Raw genomic sequence first — 13849 nt, 5'->3', positions numbered from 1 at the left:
GAGAGCACTAAAATAATTAGACGATGGCTTTGCGAGATGAGTCAGGCTGGGTTGGCCTTGGATGAGCCAGGATACATTTATCACAGCTCGCTTGCCCCGGGCTCTCTGGACACGGAGAGGATAAAGAGTCGCTACAGCGCCACGACCACAGGGGAAGCAAGGTCTCATAATCCAAAAGTTCCAAGATGTCTGCCAGTCCTCCCGTTGCTCTGTCTCCCACCTCCTCCCGTCTCTGGTCCCAAGACCCCTCTCTCTCTTTTTCTCTCATTCTTTCACTTTCATGTCTGCCAGTTGCCCTATTCCTGTCCGCCTCCCATCTCTTTCTGTCTCGTCTCTCTTGTTCCCTCCATATCTCCCATTCCCTTTCTCTCTCTTTCTCTCTCCCTTTCTCTTCCTCTCTTCCTCTCCTCTCTTCTAAATTCACTTGCATCTCGTTGTGTTAATTTGCTGCTCCAGTGACATACATCATTGGGGGGTCTCGTGTCTAATAACCCCAGCAGCCCCGAACGTGCCTCAGCCCTTTGAGTCGCCGGCAGAGGTGTCACTCAAATCATTAACAATGGTACTACTGACAAAAGGACTATGATGCATCTCATGGGCGGACCTTCGGTCTGACACAGAAGCCGTTTATACATACACTTCACTTCCCACAAGCCTCTGTGTATTTCACATCTGGTGGAAGAGGCCAGATGTGAAGAACATCAGTGAGAGTTTTTTTTTCTGAGGTAAAATGTCTTGCTATTACTTCAAGGGCTGGACAAAAATGTCTTCAAGATTTTGGCAAGGTGCTGTTTCCTGACTGCTACTTCATCATAAGTCAAGTCTGAAGTGGTAATGTTATATAATTTAGGGGTTATGTCAGAAAGTTATTTATTGCCATTTGAAACAGACAATTAGTGCAGACGTCAAGAAGGCCAGGTGGGTTGAAAAGTCAGGAAATAGTAACAGCAAATGTCAAAGCACTTGAATGTAAAGACCTAGCTCTGACTCTGGCTCTACAGGCGTTTAGAAAAAGACTAAGACATCTTATGTTTCCATTTAGCGTTTATTTATATCATTCCAAGGGCTCACTTGATATGGTAAAATGTTGCAGCTCAACCGAATCAGTCTTGAGAAAGATTTTGTAATCTTTGTGATACAATGTCTCTTTATAATACACAACCTTGCAAATATACAATTCAGTACAGAGCAATGTTTTCATTATCAGTAAGCTTATCAATGCTCTTACTAATCATTTCTCAGTATGTTACCCTGCATTACTGGTCACATTGCCCGCCATAAATGAAGGGTAAGATGCATCGAAGACAGTTGCATACTGAACTATGGACATAGACAGTGACTGCTACATTTTAAGACCAGCAGTATTCATTAAATTAAGGATGGATTTTATATGTGACTTTAGCTAGCCTTAGCTATGGCCTGACTTTAGTATAGTACATTGTGCTTTTTTGTTGCAAACTTAAAGTATGTGCTTTGAACATGTTTCGTTTTTCAGGTCAGCTGTTGTATAATGCTGCCACAGTGATGGTGAGAAAATGATGCAATCCTATTTCACAGGTAGAAACCTACAGATCAAAGCAGTCCTCCACTGAAACTGACAAAACACCTGGAAGGGAGCTCATTATGGATTTCATGTATTATTTACATTATATAAGCTTTCAGATGGTTACATCTCTCTCTCTTTCACTCCTCTCAACTCTCTCCCTCTCCCTCTCTCTCTCTCTCTCTCTCTCTCTCTCTGTCTCTCTCTGTGTGTCTCTCTCTCTCTTTCTTTCTTTCACTTCTCTCAACTCTCTCTCTCTCTCTAACTCTCTCAATCTGTCTACCTATCTTAATTTAAATTAGAACAGATGAAACATTGTGTCAAATTGTGATCACGATGCCATTAATCTCTTGCATATCTGCCTTCGTGATACAAGATTATCAAGATAGAAGATTATCTTTCTTAAAGGGATGAATAATTGATTGGATCTCAGAGAATGGTGACACTTATGGTATGTTTGACATTTCAATTAAACAATGGTTCCAAGGACACCAGAGCAGTCTTTGTGCAAATGTACAAAATTATACATTTACATACTCCAATGTTATTAATTCTACAAGGCTCAAGTCATATGTGGACTTGTAATTCTATAACAACACTGAGTATTGAATCTGTGTAGGCTGGCCTTGGGGCAATTTATCTTTGAGTAAGGAATAAGTGGTTCTTAGCCAAAAACATTATCACAGTTGTATTATAAGCGCCAAAGCAGATTTCCAAAGAATGTGTATGTGTTATGTGTGTGTGTGTGTGTGTGTGTGTGTGTGTGTGTGTGTGTGAGTGCGTGCGTGCATGCATGCGTGTGTGTGTGTGTGTGTGTGTGTGTGTGTGTGTGTGTGTGCGTGTGCGTGTGTTTTGTGTGTGTTTGTGTGTAAGGGAGAGAGAAAGGAAAAGATAGAGGCTATTCTTTTCTTTGTTCTCATGGCCAGTCATACAGGCAGAGCTGGCCTTGAGAGAGAGATCGATGCTTTTCCCCCCAATGAAATGCAACTGCCATGAAAAAGAGAAAGAGAAGATAAGAGACGAGAGGAGACGAGAGCACGGGGACCTGGGCAGAGGCGTCTTTTGAAGGATTAATTATCGCTTGAATGGTGACCTGGGAGGACATTCATTACTGGAGCAGGCAGACTCTACCCGCAGGCCAGCGCGGAGAGAATGAGCGGAGGGTCGCACCGTGGCCAGCTGTGAAGTCCTGTCCCTCCATCAACAGCTTCTCCGTTATTAGTGCCCATGCTAGCAAAAGCATTTCACATCCCTGTTTGTTTCCTTGCCTGGGAATGTCACTTGGACACGAGCCGTGGTGGCCCAACCCGTGTTTAAGGGAACGCGCTTGCTTACTCATACGATCATCGGGGAACCATCTGAGGTGAACATTATCCAGCCGCTGAAAGAGAACGGTGATTATATGTTTTAGGGGGGTGCACCGACAAAAAAAAACATTCCACACTTTTTGCCTGTAGAATTTGCTTAATGGCCGAGCTCTCATCTGCGTCCGTTAATTAATGAATTAATAAACGGAGGCTTTGGGGCACCCCCCACTGTGTCGGTGCACACATGTCATTAATCACAGGAGGTTTCTATTAGCCAGGTCATCTGGGGCTCGTGCTTAACAATTATGGCTTGATTAAGAGACGTTCATCAGGCAGTTGGAGACAATGAATGGGACTGTTGAATGGTTCTGTACGCCTGAGCGGAGGTGGAATGGACTGCCGCTGGCTCAGAGAGATAGAGAGAGAGAGAGAGAGTGAAAGATAGAGAGAGAGGGAGAGAGAGAGAGAGAGAGAGAGAGAGAGAGAGAGAGAGAGAGAGAGAAATAGATACTCATACCGTAAAATATTTGTCCCTGCACTTCTTGGACTCTCCACTTCTTTGCACTATTGTTGTGATAAAATTCAAAGCTCCTGTATATAGCCATTCCTCCTTGTATATACTTTTTTAGACTTCTTAGACCGTTGCACTGTTTGTATTGTATTGTTTGGTGTTGTAATGTATATTCTGTGTAAGCACACTGAGAGCCACTTTACCAAGTCAAATTCCTTGTTTGTGCAAACTTACTTGGCCAATAAAATCTGATTCTGATTCTGATTCTGAGAGAGAGAGAGAGAGAGAGAGAGAGAGTGAGAGAGAGAGAGAGAGGAGGGCTGAGATGCAGGTCAGGACATATGGCTGAAATAACTGTTGTGAACGCTGAGCTTCAGGAGACACAGCTGTGAATACCTGACTGTGAATACCTGATGTGGTTCTACAGCCCTGCTGATAACAATTCTACAAAACGTAATACTGTAGAGCTTAAGAGTTTCAGAATATCCTCGAAGATATTCTGCTGTTGCTCCAAGTTAGAGTTCAAGTCTCTATGCTAACATGATGCTCCGATGTAAAATGTCGGGCGATAGAGCACAACGGGGGGGGGGGGGGGGGGGGGGAACACTCCTTGAGCCTCAAAGCACCATGGCTGAAGGAGGGAGGCATGAGAGATAGAGAGACAGAGAGAGAGAGAGTGGGAGAGAGAGAGGGAAAGAGAGAGAGAGAGAGAGAGAGAGAGGGAGAGAGAGCGGGGAGAGAGAGAGAGAGAGAGAGAGAGAGAGAGAGAGAGAGAGGGAGAGAGAGCGGGAGAGAGAGCGGGAGAGAGAGCGGGAGAGAGAGAGAGAGAGAGAGAGAGAGGGAGGCATGAGAGATAGAGAGACAGAGAGAGAGAGACAGGGAGGCATGAGAGATAGAGAGACAGAGAGAGAGAGAGAGAGAGAGAGAGAGAGAGAGAGGGGAAGACAGAGGGAACAGGGAGCGGGGCAGTGGAGGGGGGTTTGCACCGAAATGCTAATGCTGGGAGTGTGTGTCTGCCGCAGCTGGTTGGGGCCACGCTGACACGCGTGATGAATGGTGTGGCGTTGGCTCCGGTGGCCCCGTGCTCTCGCTCGTTGTCACCAATCCGGAGACAAAGAGAACTAGAACAGCGCACGGGGAGAAGACCCAGCGGTGGCAGCGAAGGATGCTTCCCTTAATTAACCCACATAGCAGCCCTCCATCCTAACCCCTTCCCCCATGTCTTTCCTTCTTGGTTCTCACTCTCTCTGTCTCACTGACACACACACACACACACACACACATCCATAGAGAGAGCGGGAGAGAGAGAGAGAAAATAAGGCGAGACAAAGATGAGCACTCATTGGAACTCTCTGGGAATAGGCATCTACTGAGCACAGCTTGCTCCTTGATCTACCCCCCCTATCCCCCCGCCCCACCCTAACATACCGACACAAGGAAAGCAGATCTGAGGAAAAGGGCAGGTGAAAAATGAGGCAAAAGGCTGCATGGCAACACGCAGAAATTGAAAATTAACAAAGGACGAGGCAAAAGTTGCTTGGCTGGCAAAGGCGGGCCGAGGCCTTCATTCATCCGGTCGCCTGGCTAGCATAAGTGGAGCCACGAGATGGAAAGCTCCCAACCTGAATAACACAACACTCATCTCGTCACCACCGATGGCTTTGCTTGGAGGGGGTCATAATGAATTTGCTGAACCTTTGGCCATAAATACGGAAATACGGGCAAAATGATTTCCTTCCCCCAGAGTGCAGACCTTTACAATGAAATCAAAGCATGCAAACCTGCCTTGCTCATGTCTAGTTTCATGTCGTAGAATATTATATGCATTATTCAAATGCCTAAAAGATTGGGCTGTGTTAGAATGCATGCCGTTAGACCCTCTTTTCCATTCTTCTGTTCTTTTTTTCCTCCTGAAGCGGTCAGATAATGTTGTAATTGTATTTTTGCTGTTCACTTGAGACCGATTGGCTGGAAATTAGAAATGCTAATGTCCCACCGGACATTGTTGAATCTACTCTCTCTGCCTTACACTGCTGACAGTCTGGTCAATTACAGCGTGTTTTTGGAGGCCTAGTGATTGGGAACGAGTTTGAGCATCTGGTTGAGAACGGCTGCAGAATGAGGGCCGAGTTTAGTATCTGAGGCACGTCCTGCCTCGAGTCCTTCTTAAGGGTTCTTCAAAGGCACGGAGCCCTGGACTGATTATTTGAAGCATTTAGCTTTCTGTTTGATGTCAGCCTACCAAGTTGAACAGCATGCGGATTAGTTTGTGAACATGTGTGTGTATATCTGTGTGTGGGTGTATGAGGGCGTATGTGTGTGTGTGTGTGTGTGTGTGTGTGTGTGTGTGTGACTCAGCTTTTTATTCTGTCACAAACACACACACACACACACACACATACCTCAAACCAGTCTTTGATGATTTGATGCTTCATTTTGATTTGCTCTGACAGCAGTCATATTTCATGACCTGAATGTGTAAACATATCTTAAGAGAAAAAAGTTAGGACTTTAATACATTATTAAAACTTCAACACATGAAAAAAAGACAGAAAGCATAAAAACAGCATTTCAACAGTCCCTAAGATTATGGTTAGATGGATGGATAGGTAACATTTTCCACTTTTCAAAAATATTTTATCTGTCTGCAGTAATCAAGGTCACAACTAAAAAGGTTATATTCTACAGGGCAAGAGAATGGGTCTGGTCAAAGTTTTTCTTCATTTTAGTGTGTATTTAATTTTTTTTATTTAGTACAAGGTCAAACATTGCTTCACATAAAGAGAAGCAACTAAAATGTTAGATTTGGCTTTACCTGAAAACTGTACAGTAACATCACCCAACAACATTCTTTATTTTTTTTAAATCTTTTTAATTCCTTTTTTAGCAAAAAAAGGCAACACACAGATAGGCTACAAAGATCCAACAATATTGAGAATTGAGAAAAGGAAAGAGAACGGATAACTGTACTTTCAAAGAAAAACAGGGAGGAGGGTTTAAAAAAAAAAAAAATTCCATCATCTTGGTAACCGACGAACATTTTTGTGTTCACCATGGTTTCTCTAATTCGTTGCAAATGTCGAGGAAGTAGCATGGTTAGCATGGTTAGCATGCAAGACATAAAGTGGTTCCACTGAAATTTGTCGTCTCAGCATTTCAACATTACGTGAATGTTACGACTTGATGAAATCTTTATGGCAAAAGCTTTTCATGATTGACAGATAAGACACATGAAGGGAAGAGGGGGGAAAAACATCTTATATTCCACAAATCTTTTTTTCCATTATTCACAATATACCTTTTTTATTTTAATAAATACAAAACAACAACACTGTGATCTTAAAAGAAACAAAACAAAAATAAAAAATAACTATTAGTATTTTAAAAAAAGACACTAAAATGCATTGGACATTTCAAATATGGATATTAATTTGGTATGTTCTCTTAATGACATCTTGTCTTTTTCCAAATGGAAATGCTTGGAACGGGAACATTACTCAGTGAAAGGGGGCATATGGAAAACCCACTGCCAATAAGACCCAGAGAAATAAAAATAATAGTAGCAAAACAAAAAAGTTTGGAAGGGGGATTTTTCATCAGTCAGATCGGAATGAACTTCAATGTGAGGATGCATATGGATATATATACACATATGTACACACACATGAACACCACCAAAACAACAACAACAAAAAAGATCCTGAGATACTCTTTGCACCTCATTTTCAGAAGACTGGCCACGCTATTGAGATGACGTGAGATGAACATGGCGCTCAAGAACTCAAGAACATTAAGGACAGAAACGCTTGATAAAGTCGTTAGCTCCACACCCTCGTTATCGACACTAATTGTACAGTATAAAAAACAGAAAGAAGAGCAAACAAACAGTCATTAAACCAGTAAATCCTGAATGTTACTGTAACAATAAAAAATATCCTTTTGAAAAAAGCAGCGTGGTTTTTCATTTTTAGGTTTAGTTCTGCATGGTTCACTTTTAGAAAAGGAATAACAAGCAATACGATTCAAAGGTGCTGGAAAAGAGAGTTTGAAAAACCAACATGAATGTAACAAATAATGTAAAAACCAAACTATAAAAAAGTTAGTTAGTGTGGCTGAATGCCGTACCGCTTAGCAAACTGTGTTCTGTGACTGTTTGAGAGTATTGTGGTCTGCTCATCGCTTGTGAGACAGAGGCAGTGGTAGATCGCTCCTTAGCACTCAGTACACATACGCGTCTTCAATCTTATATTTGGTTGTGTCTCTCAGACATGCCCAGACCTGCAATGCCCAGCACCTTATGGAGTATTGCTAGTCCTGGACGACTGGTCAACCACAGTGGATCTTTCCTCGTGGCTCCTGGAACATCCTGGCTCATGCTGCAGAGAGCCCCAGTGCTCTGCTGTGCATGTGACGACTCTAAGTGCTTTTAAAAAATATAAATAAGGAAAACAAACTAATTTGACTTGCCAATCTATTCAGTCAGTACATGGCTGTTCATACATGCGAATCTCAGTCTTTCACTTTGTCTTTTTCCACCCATTTTTTTCTCTCTAGTGGTCCAAGGCTGAAAACGCTTCAGCGGCATCAGAAAAGCTCCAACGCACGAAGCATGACCGCAAGTGCTTCAGCTCTCTCAGCGTGATTCTCCGGACAAACATAAACCATGAAAAGCAGAAGAAGCAGCACAGAAGAGCTAGTAGGACCAGGGGAGGAACACACTTCTAACACACTTGGGTGTACAGACCACAAGCCCGGAACAACACGTCTTATAATTCCCACCTCTGCCACAGGAATTAGCAAACTCAAGATGGTTAACCGATTCCAAACTCACCATGTGCAACTGAGAGAAATGTTTTACTCGGAGTGAGCACAAAACAGACATCAAGCAGCAAGGAAATGAAAGAAGGGAAACGAATGCCATCGCAAAGGGCTAGTGTTAGCAGTTAGCAGCCAACCCAAGTGCTGACAAAGTATGATGGACCTCATGTCCAACTGCAGGGGTTAGCGGGTTCGGGGGTCAATTGTGTCTTTTCAGGGCAATCAGAATGCTTTGGGGAGGGGATCAACTGTGCAATAGCGTGGTGGGGTGGGGGTGGGGGGGTTCTATTTCGACCACTTGTAATCCTTGGAGAAAAAAAAAACATTGGGACAATCCATCCTCACACGTGTCAAACCCTCATACCCTCCGGAGGCCCATCCAGCCCTGTCTGCTCCAGCCTCGCCCTGTCGTCACCCTTACACACACACACACCCACACACACACACACACACACACACACACACACACACACACACACACACACACACACACACACACACACACACACACACACACCCCCGCCATCAAACACTGGCTAATCCCCCTGTCAGAGGGTGAAATCTCCACCACGCTCACACACCCACACACACACACACACACACACACACACACACACACACACACACACGCACACAGGGCCGGCACCTGTTTCCTATGTGGAGCCCCCCTGGCCCCCATGACTACCTTTAATATCTCTCTGTACATTGCTATATATTTTCTTAACTCTTAGTTTACAGTACAGAAATCTCCTCTTCACAGATCCCCTTTCAGCTTCTTCATGTCAGCAGGAGCTATGCTTTTTGTGCTTATCACCAAAATTGCAGTGCAAAAAAATTATAATTAATAATAATAACAATAATCATAATAACAACAAGTAATTAATGGTAAGTATTAACACATGGAGGATCATAAAATAATTACTTTATGGCACAACAGCCTTTCCATTCACATATAGTACAGATAATCTGATAAAACCAACAGTATGAGAAATTAAAAAAAAAAGAAAAGAAAAAAAGAAAAAAAAAGAAATGGCTTGCATAGCAATGCAAAAACAATGTTAAGAACATATTTACAGGAAAAATCCCTTTTTCTCTCCATAATTTATCAATCTGGATAGACCTCTTCCATTATTTTGTTTCATTACTTTTTTTAGTCTTCACACAAAAAAAGTCTCTTTTTTCAGGTGAAAGGTGGGAGATAACTTCTCGAAAAGATAAAAATGTCAAATCAAGATAGTGGGGTCTGTCTTTACATGGACATTTACAGATTTGCCACAACGTTTCTCCGTTGTTGGCGTTGTCTTCGTGTTTTCTCCTTTCCTTCTGGTGAGACACAGTAAAGGATGAAGTCCAGTTTTCCCACAGAACTGGGGAAACATTTAAGTGAGGACAGACATGGCATTCTTCTGTTTCACCATCCTCAGGTCACTCTGCAGGATGAAGAAGAAGAACACACTGTAAAGGGCAGTAACATACACATCACACATAATACAGATAATGTCACATAACACCTCCAGACATTCTGTTTACTGAGAAGACTCATAAGAATTCTTGCACCAATGGTCATTTCTCAGAAAAGAAACACAATCACAAGAAAGCTTACAAACAAATCATTCCCTGTTAAAAAGAAAAAAAATTCAAAACCATCAAGAAAGCCCATCATTCAAACCAAGTATTTAAATCATACTAAACTAGCTAACAGGTTAGGCCAGCCTCATACTTGACTGGGCAAGGATAACGTGTGCAGACTTAAGAACTGAGGGATGTTACACGTACATAATTCCCCAGAGTACTGTGGTTGGCCGTTGGTCCCCAGGTAGTTCCCGTCCGAGTGTTCGGGGGCCCCTCTCTGCTGCTGTTGGCCCCTCTGGCCCTCACTCTTGCGGGGCCCCGTGGAGCCCTTGGAGGAGGCTGTGCCTGAGGAGCTGTGGGCCCCGGGGGAGGGGAAGGAGGGTTTGCTGTAGGGTGGCATGACTTCTTCTAGAAACATTAACACACATACACACAGGAGCTCAGAATCAGTGACACATACACAAGGCGTTACACTTACACTTACACAGCACATGGACAAACATCACAAATATTACCACATTTCTATATCTGTCTTTCATCTTGCCCATATTGAGTATATGCAGAGAAAAAATGACTTTTGTCAGAAAACACATAGATAACAACATACATAAAAAATGTGTTATAACCCTGCAACAGGATATAGATTTGCTGTGGACTAACACAGTGGCCTTCCATTCCAAGACCTCTCTGGGTTTAAATTTGCAAGAAAAATCAGTAGCTTTCTGAACGGCTTCATGCCATCTTGTCCCTTCTTGAATCTGAATGAAACAACACATTGATCAACCCGCCATGCAGCGGGCCACACTGAGCCGTGCTTGTTTAGCCCTCTCTTTGTGAGCGAGAAGACATCGGAGGAAAAGTGATTTAGCATTCTGGCGCTCGCACAGAGCTTAAGTCCTGCTCTGGCAGTGGCCCTCTCCTCCAAACATCTGCCGTGTGCGAAGGCCAGCTAGCAAAGCCAAGCAATGAGGGAGCGAGAGATAGAGAGAGAGAGAGAGTGAGAGTGAGAGACTAATTCCGCAAAGGAAATTGGAGAGACGACAGAAGGGTTTAAGGACGGGCAGGAAAGGGGGGTGGGGGTGCTGAGCCTGTCCAACAGAAGGTGAGGAGGGAGAAGGCTGGACAGGAGCTCAGCCAGCGCAGAGACCCTTGTGACGGTGACCCCTGTGACCCATCTCCGTGTTCTCCATCCTGGGGTGACCTTTCATCAAATGCCTGGCGTCTCCCCGGCTAATTACGCGGGGAGCGCGTGAACCCCGGTTGCACCCGGAGGCCCCAAACGTTGTGCAGACCTTTTCCCTTTTTTGTCTTTGGCACAAGCGCTTTGGTAAATGTCAGAGAGCAAAGATCCTCTGAGGAGTCGAAGGTCGCTGTTTCTAGTCATCTCGGGGGGGTGGAGGGATGGGGGGGGGTGGCTGCAGTGGCCTTCTGTGTGTGCTTCCTCTGGTAATGCATAGGGGGAAGTAGCAGCACAAGTCGGCTTATTGGAGCACCAGGTTTAATGCTGGCCCCTTAACAGCATGTTTGCATCTGTGTGTGTGTGTGTGTGTGCACGTGTGTGTGTGTGTGTGTGTGTGTGTGTGTGTGTGTGTGTGTGTGTGTGTATGTGCGTGTGCGTGTGTGTGTGTGTGTGTCTCTGAGCAAGAGAAGAATACACTGAATGTATTTGAAGGAGCAAAGTTCATTTTATCACTGTTGTCTTCCACCCTACTGATTTCTAAAGCAAACATTTGTGAGTGTATGTGTGTGTGTGTGCGCGCGTGTGTGTGTGTGTGCATGTCTGCGATGCCTGAGTGTGTGCATAAGAGCGTTTGAAAGACCAAAGCTGGGCTGATTAGGAAGCATCTGTGAGAGTGAAGGCCCCCCACTGGGCCCTGGTGGCTGCAGGAGAGGCCTGCTGCTTCTGCTGCTACTACTGGCTCTCCCACTCTGCATTCTGGAGCCAGGAGCTGTTCCGGGGGAAACAGGGGGGGATCCAGGCGGCACAATCTGTTCAGCCGTGCATGGCCTCCACTCAGCGGGTGAGGTAATTGAACACCAGGGTCTGCCTCAGGACGTGCCAATCGGCATCTGAGCGAGGGTGCCATCTCACCACTACAGCTTTCCAGGCACCAGGTGTCAGGACGGGTAGCCTACTACTAAACATGGATACTGGTTGAATCAGAGTGCTGAACTCTACAAGTGTGAGGCCTTTGTGTGCCGGCATACAGGACCTGTTTTTCACCCGACACGTTTGCCTCTGTTGTTTGATATCTGACACTGGGTGTAGAACATCTACAGGCTTTTAGATAAGGTAAGGCAAGTTTATCTATAGAGCACATACTGGCAAATAAAAGTGCTACATAAACTAGTAGATAAAAGAACATGAAAAAAAATGCTTGCATGTAAAGAAGTCTTACCTGAGACGGGGCCGTTTTTCTGGGCACGCTCCGAGGATCCCAACCTGTCGTGGGGCTGCCGGTGGCGCTCCAGTGAGGTACGGGCAGGCCGCTCCAGCGAGCTCTTCACCTCGTCCAGCCCGGCCATCTGCTGGCGCTCCAGGGAGGCGGCCTTGCGCTCGGCCGGGCTGCCCATGCTCCCCACGCTGCGGGCCCCCTGCATGCGCCCGCCCTGGGAGGGTGGAGGCTCCGGAGGTGGAGGTAGGTCTGGAGGAGGTGGAGGAAACAGGAGAGAGAGAGAGAGAGAGGTCAGCGCCTCACACCCACATGCATGACCACACCATCTCACCACATGCAAGAGAAATTAATACAGGTAGAACCCTTGGTACTATTCCTAATATTTTTGACCCCTTTGATCTCAAAGGGTTTTTAATCAGTCATATTATCATGCCTCATGATATCATGCCTTTTTTTTTTGCTCTGGCACATTTATAAAACGTACGGTGCTCTGGTGCGTTTGTTGATCTGGCTAGCGCTATCTCTCTCCTACCGTCAGCACTGGCGTCTCGGCGGTTGGGAACCGTGCCCAGACCTCTGTGTTTCCTGGCTGGGCGTGGTGCCCTCTGGTGGCCCAGGCTGTGTGTGCCCACGGTGCTGCCGTCCGTGGAGAAAGGGCTGCTGGGACGCGGCCGATGGGGCATGCCTTTACCTGTAGGAGGGAGGGAGGGAGCCAAAGGGGGGGGGGGGGGGGGCGGTTAGGAAGCAAGAATTGGCCAATCGGAATGAGCGATGGGAGTTGATCAGGTTTGAATGATCTGTAGGGTGCAATGCTCTGTAGGGAAATTAATCCAAAACACCCAAGCGAGGAGATTGTTAGTGAAAAAAAAAACCTTTGCAGCAAAGGATATTGCTGTCCAAGCTCTACGTTTCTCCCATCCACGGGGTTTGAAGAATCATAACAAAACCCATTTTCATTCAGAGGCAAAGTTAATACAGCCTAACCCCAAGCCACCAGCAGGGAAAGAAGCTGTTGAGTGTTAGCATGAGTGAGTTAGCGCGAGGAAGACCAAAGACAAACAAAGACGTCCTGCTTTGCGTCACTGAGTTGCCATGCATCCTTCAATAGCTCAGCAGCTCTAACCAGCCACAGCAGGCAAGAAACAGCACCCAAGGATCCATTGCTTTCAGCCTGCAGTTGCAAGTTTGTCAGACACCTCAAGCTCCACTGGTACTGCTGAGCCACTCTTCGTGGTGCCGTAAAGCACAAACCTGGCTTGGTCAGGCTGGTGCCTTCCACCCGGTAACCGGCCTTGTCGGCGGCGGCCACCAGGGCCTGGGCGAAGCTGCAGTGGGCGAAGATGGAGCCGTCGGACGAGCTCCCCACGCTCGACCTGCGGCTGGAGTAGTTGTGGTCGTCCTCCTCGGAGGCCGAGCCCCAGCCGTTCACCATGGACCCTGGGGGACACCAGAGCCGTCAGCACCAGAGCCGTCAGCACTGGGGCGCTCAGTGTTGACCAGCACCCAGCTATGCGCACACTGCACCCTCTGCGTGCACCTCACCCTAGCACTAACCCCAACACTAACCCTAACCCAGTTTAAATCTACCCCATTCCAAAGGTACAGTAGATGGGTTGAATGAATGCCTTATTAATGTGTCTGTCTCACAAGTGAGGTTGATCTAAGGGACTTTCATCATCTGCATCTGAAGATTACACGCCTC

At 45.7% G+C, this 13849-nt stretch overlaps 1 protein-coding gene across 13 annotated transcripts in view; it reads right to left on the bottom strand.

Annotated features, from left to right (window-relative positions):
• Positions 1 to 7888: 7888 nt before the first annotated feature.
• The window catches only part of robo2 (roundabout, axon guidance receptor, homolog 2 (Drosophila)), a 362580-nt gene continuing 356619 nt past the window's right edge, over positions 7889 to 13849 (bottom strand). For 7 of the 13 annotated variants that reach the window (XM_031573314.2, XM_042708691.1, XM_042708690.1 and 4 more), the window contains 5 exons: positions 13399 to 13584; positions 12680 to 12838; positions 12151 to 12396; positions 9956 to 10159; positions 7889 to 9609 (listed from right to left, as the gene is read on the bottom strand). In XM_031573314.2, the coding sequence (XP_031429174.1) occupies positions 9608 to 9609; positions 9956 to 10159; positions 12151 to 12396; positions 12680 to 12838; positions 13399 to 13584 (797 nt within the window). In that variant the 3' untranslated portion in view covers positions 7889 to 9607. The remainder of the gene's footprint in view (positions 9610 to 9955; positions 10160 to 12150; positions 12397 to 12679; positions 12839 to 13398; positions 13585 to 13849) is intronic. The other 6 variants (XM_042708692.1, XM_042708693.1, XM_042708694.1 and 3 more) reach the window with 1 other exon arrangement.

Source organism: Clupea harengus, chromosome 9, assembly GCF_900700415.2.
Source record: "Clupea harengus chromosome 9, Ch_v2.0.2, whole genome shotgun sequence".
Lineage (NCBI taxonomy): Eukaryota > Metazoa > Chordata > Actinopteri > Clupeiformes > Clupeidae > Clupea > Clupea harengus.
Note: the sequence above shows the minus strand (reverse complement) of the source record. Positions and strands in the feature narration are given on the sequence as shown.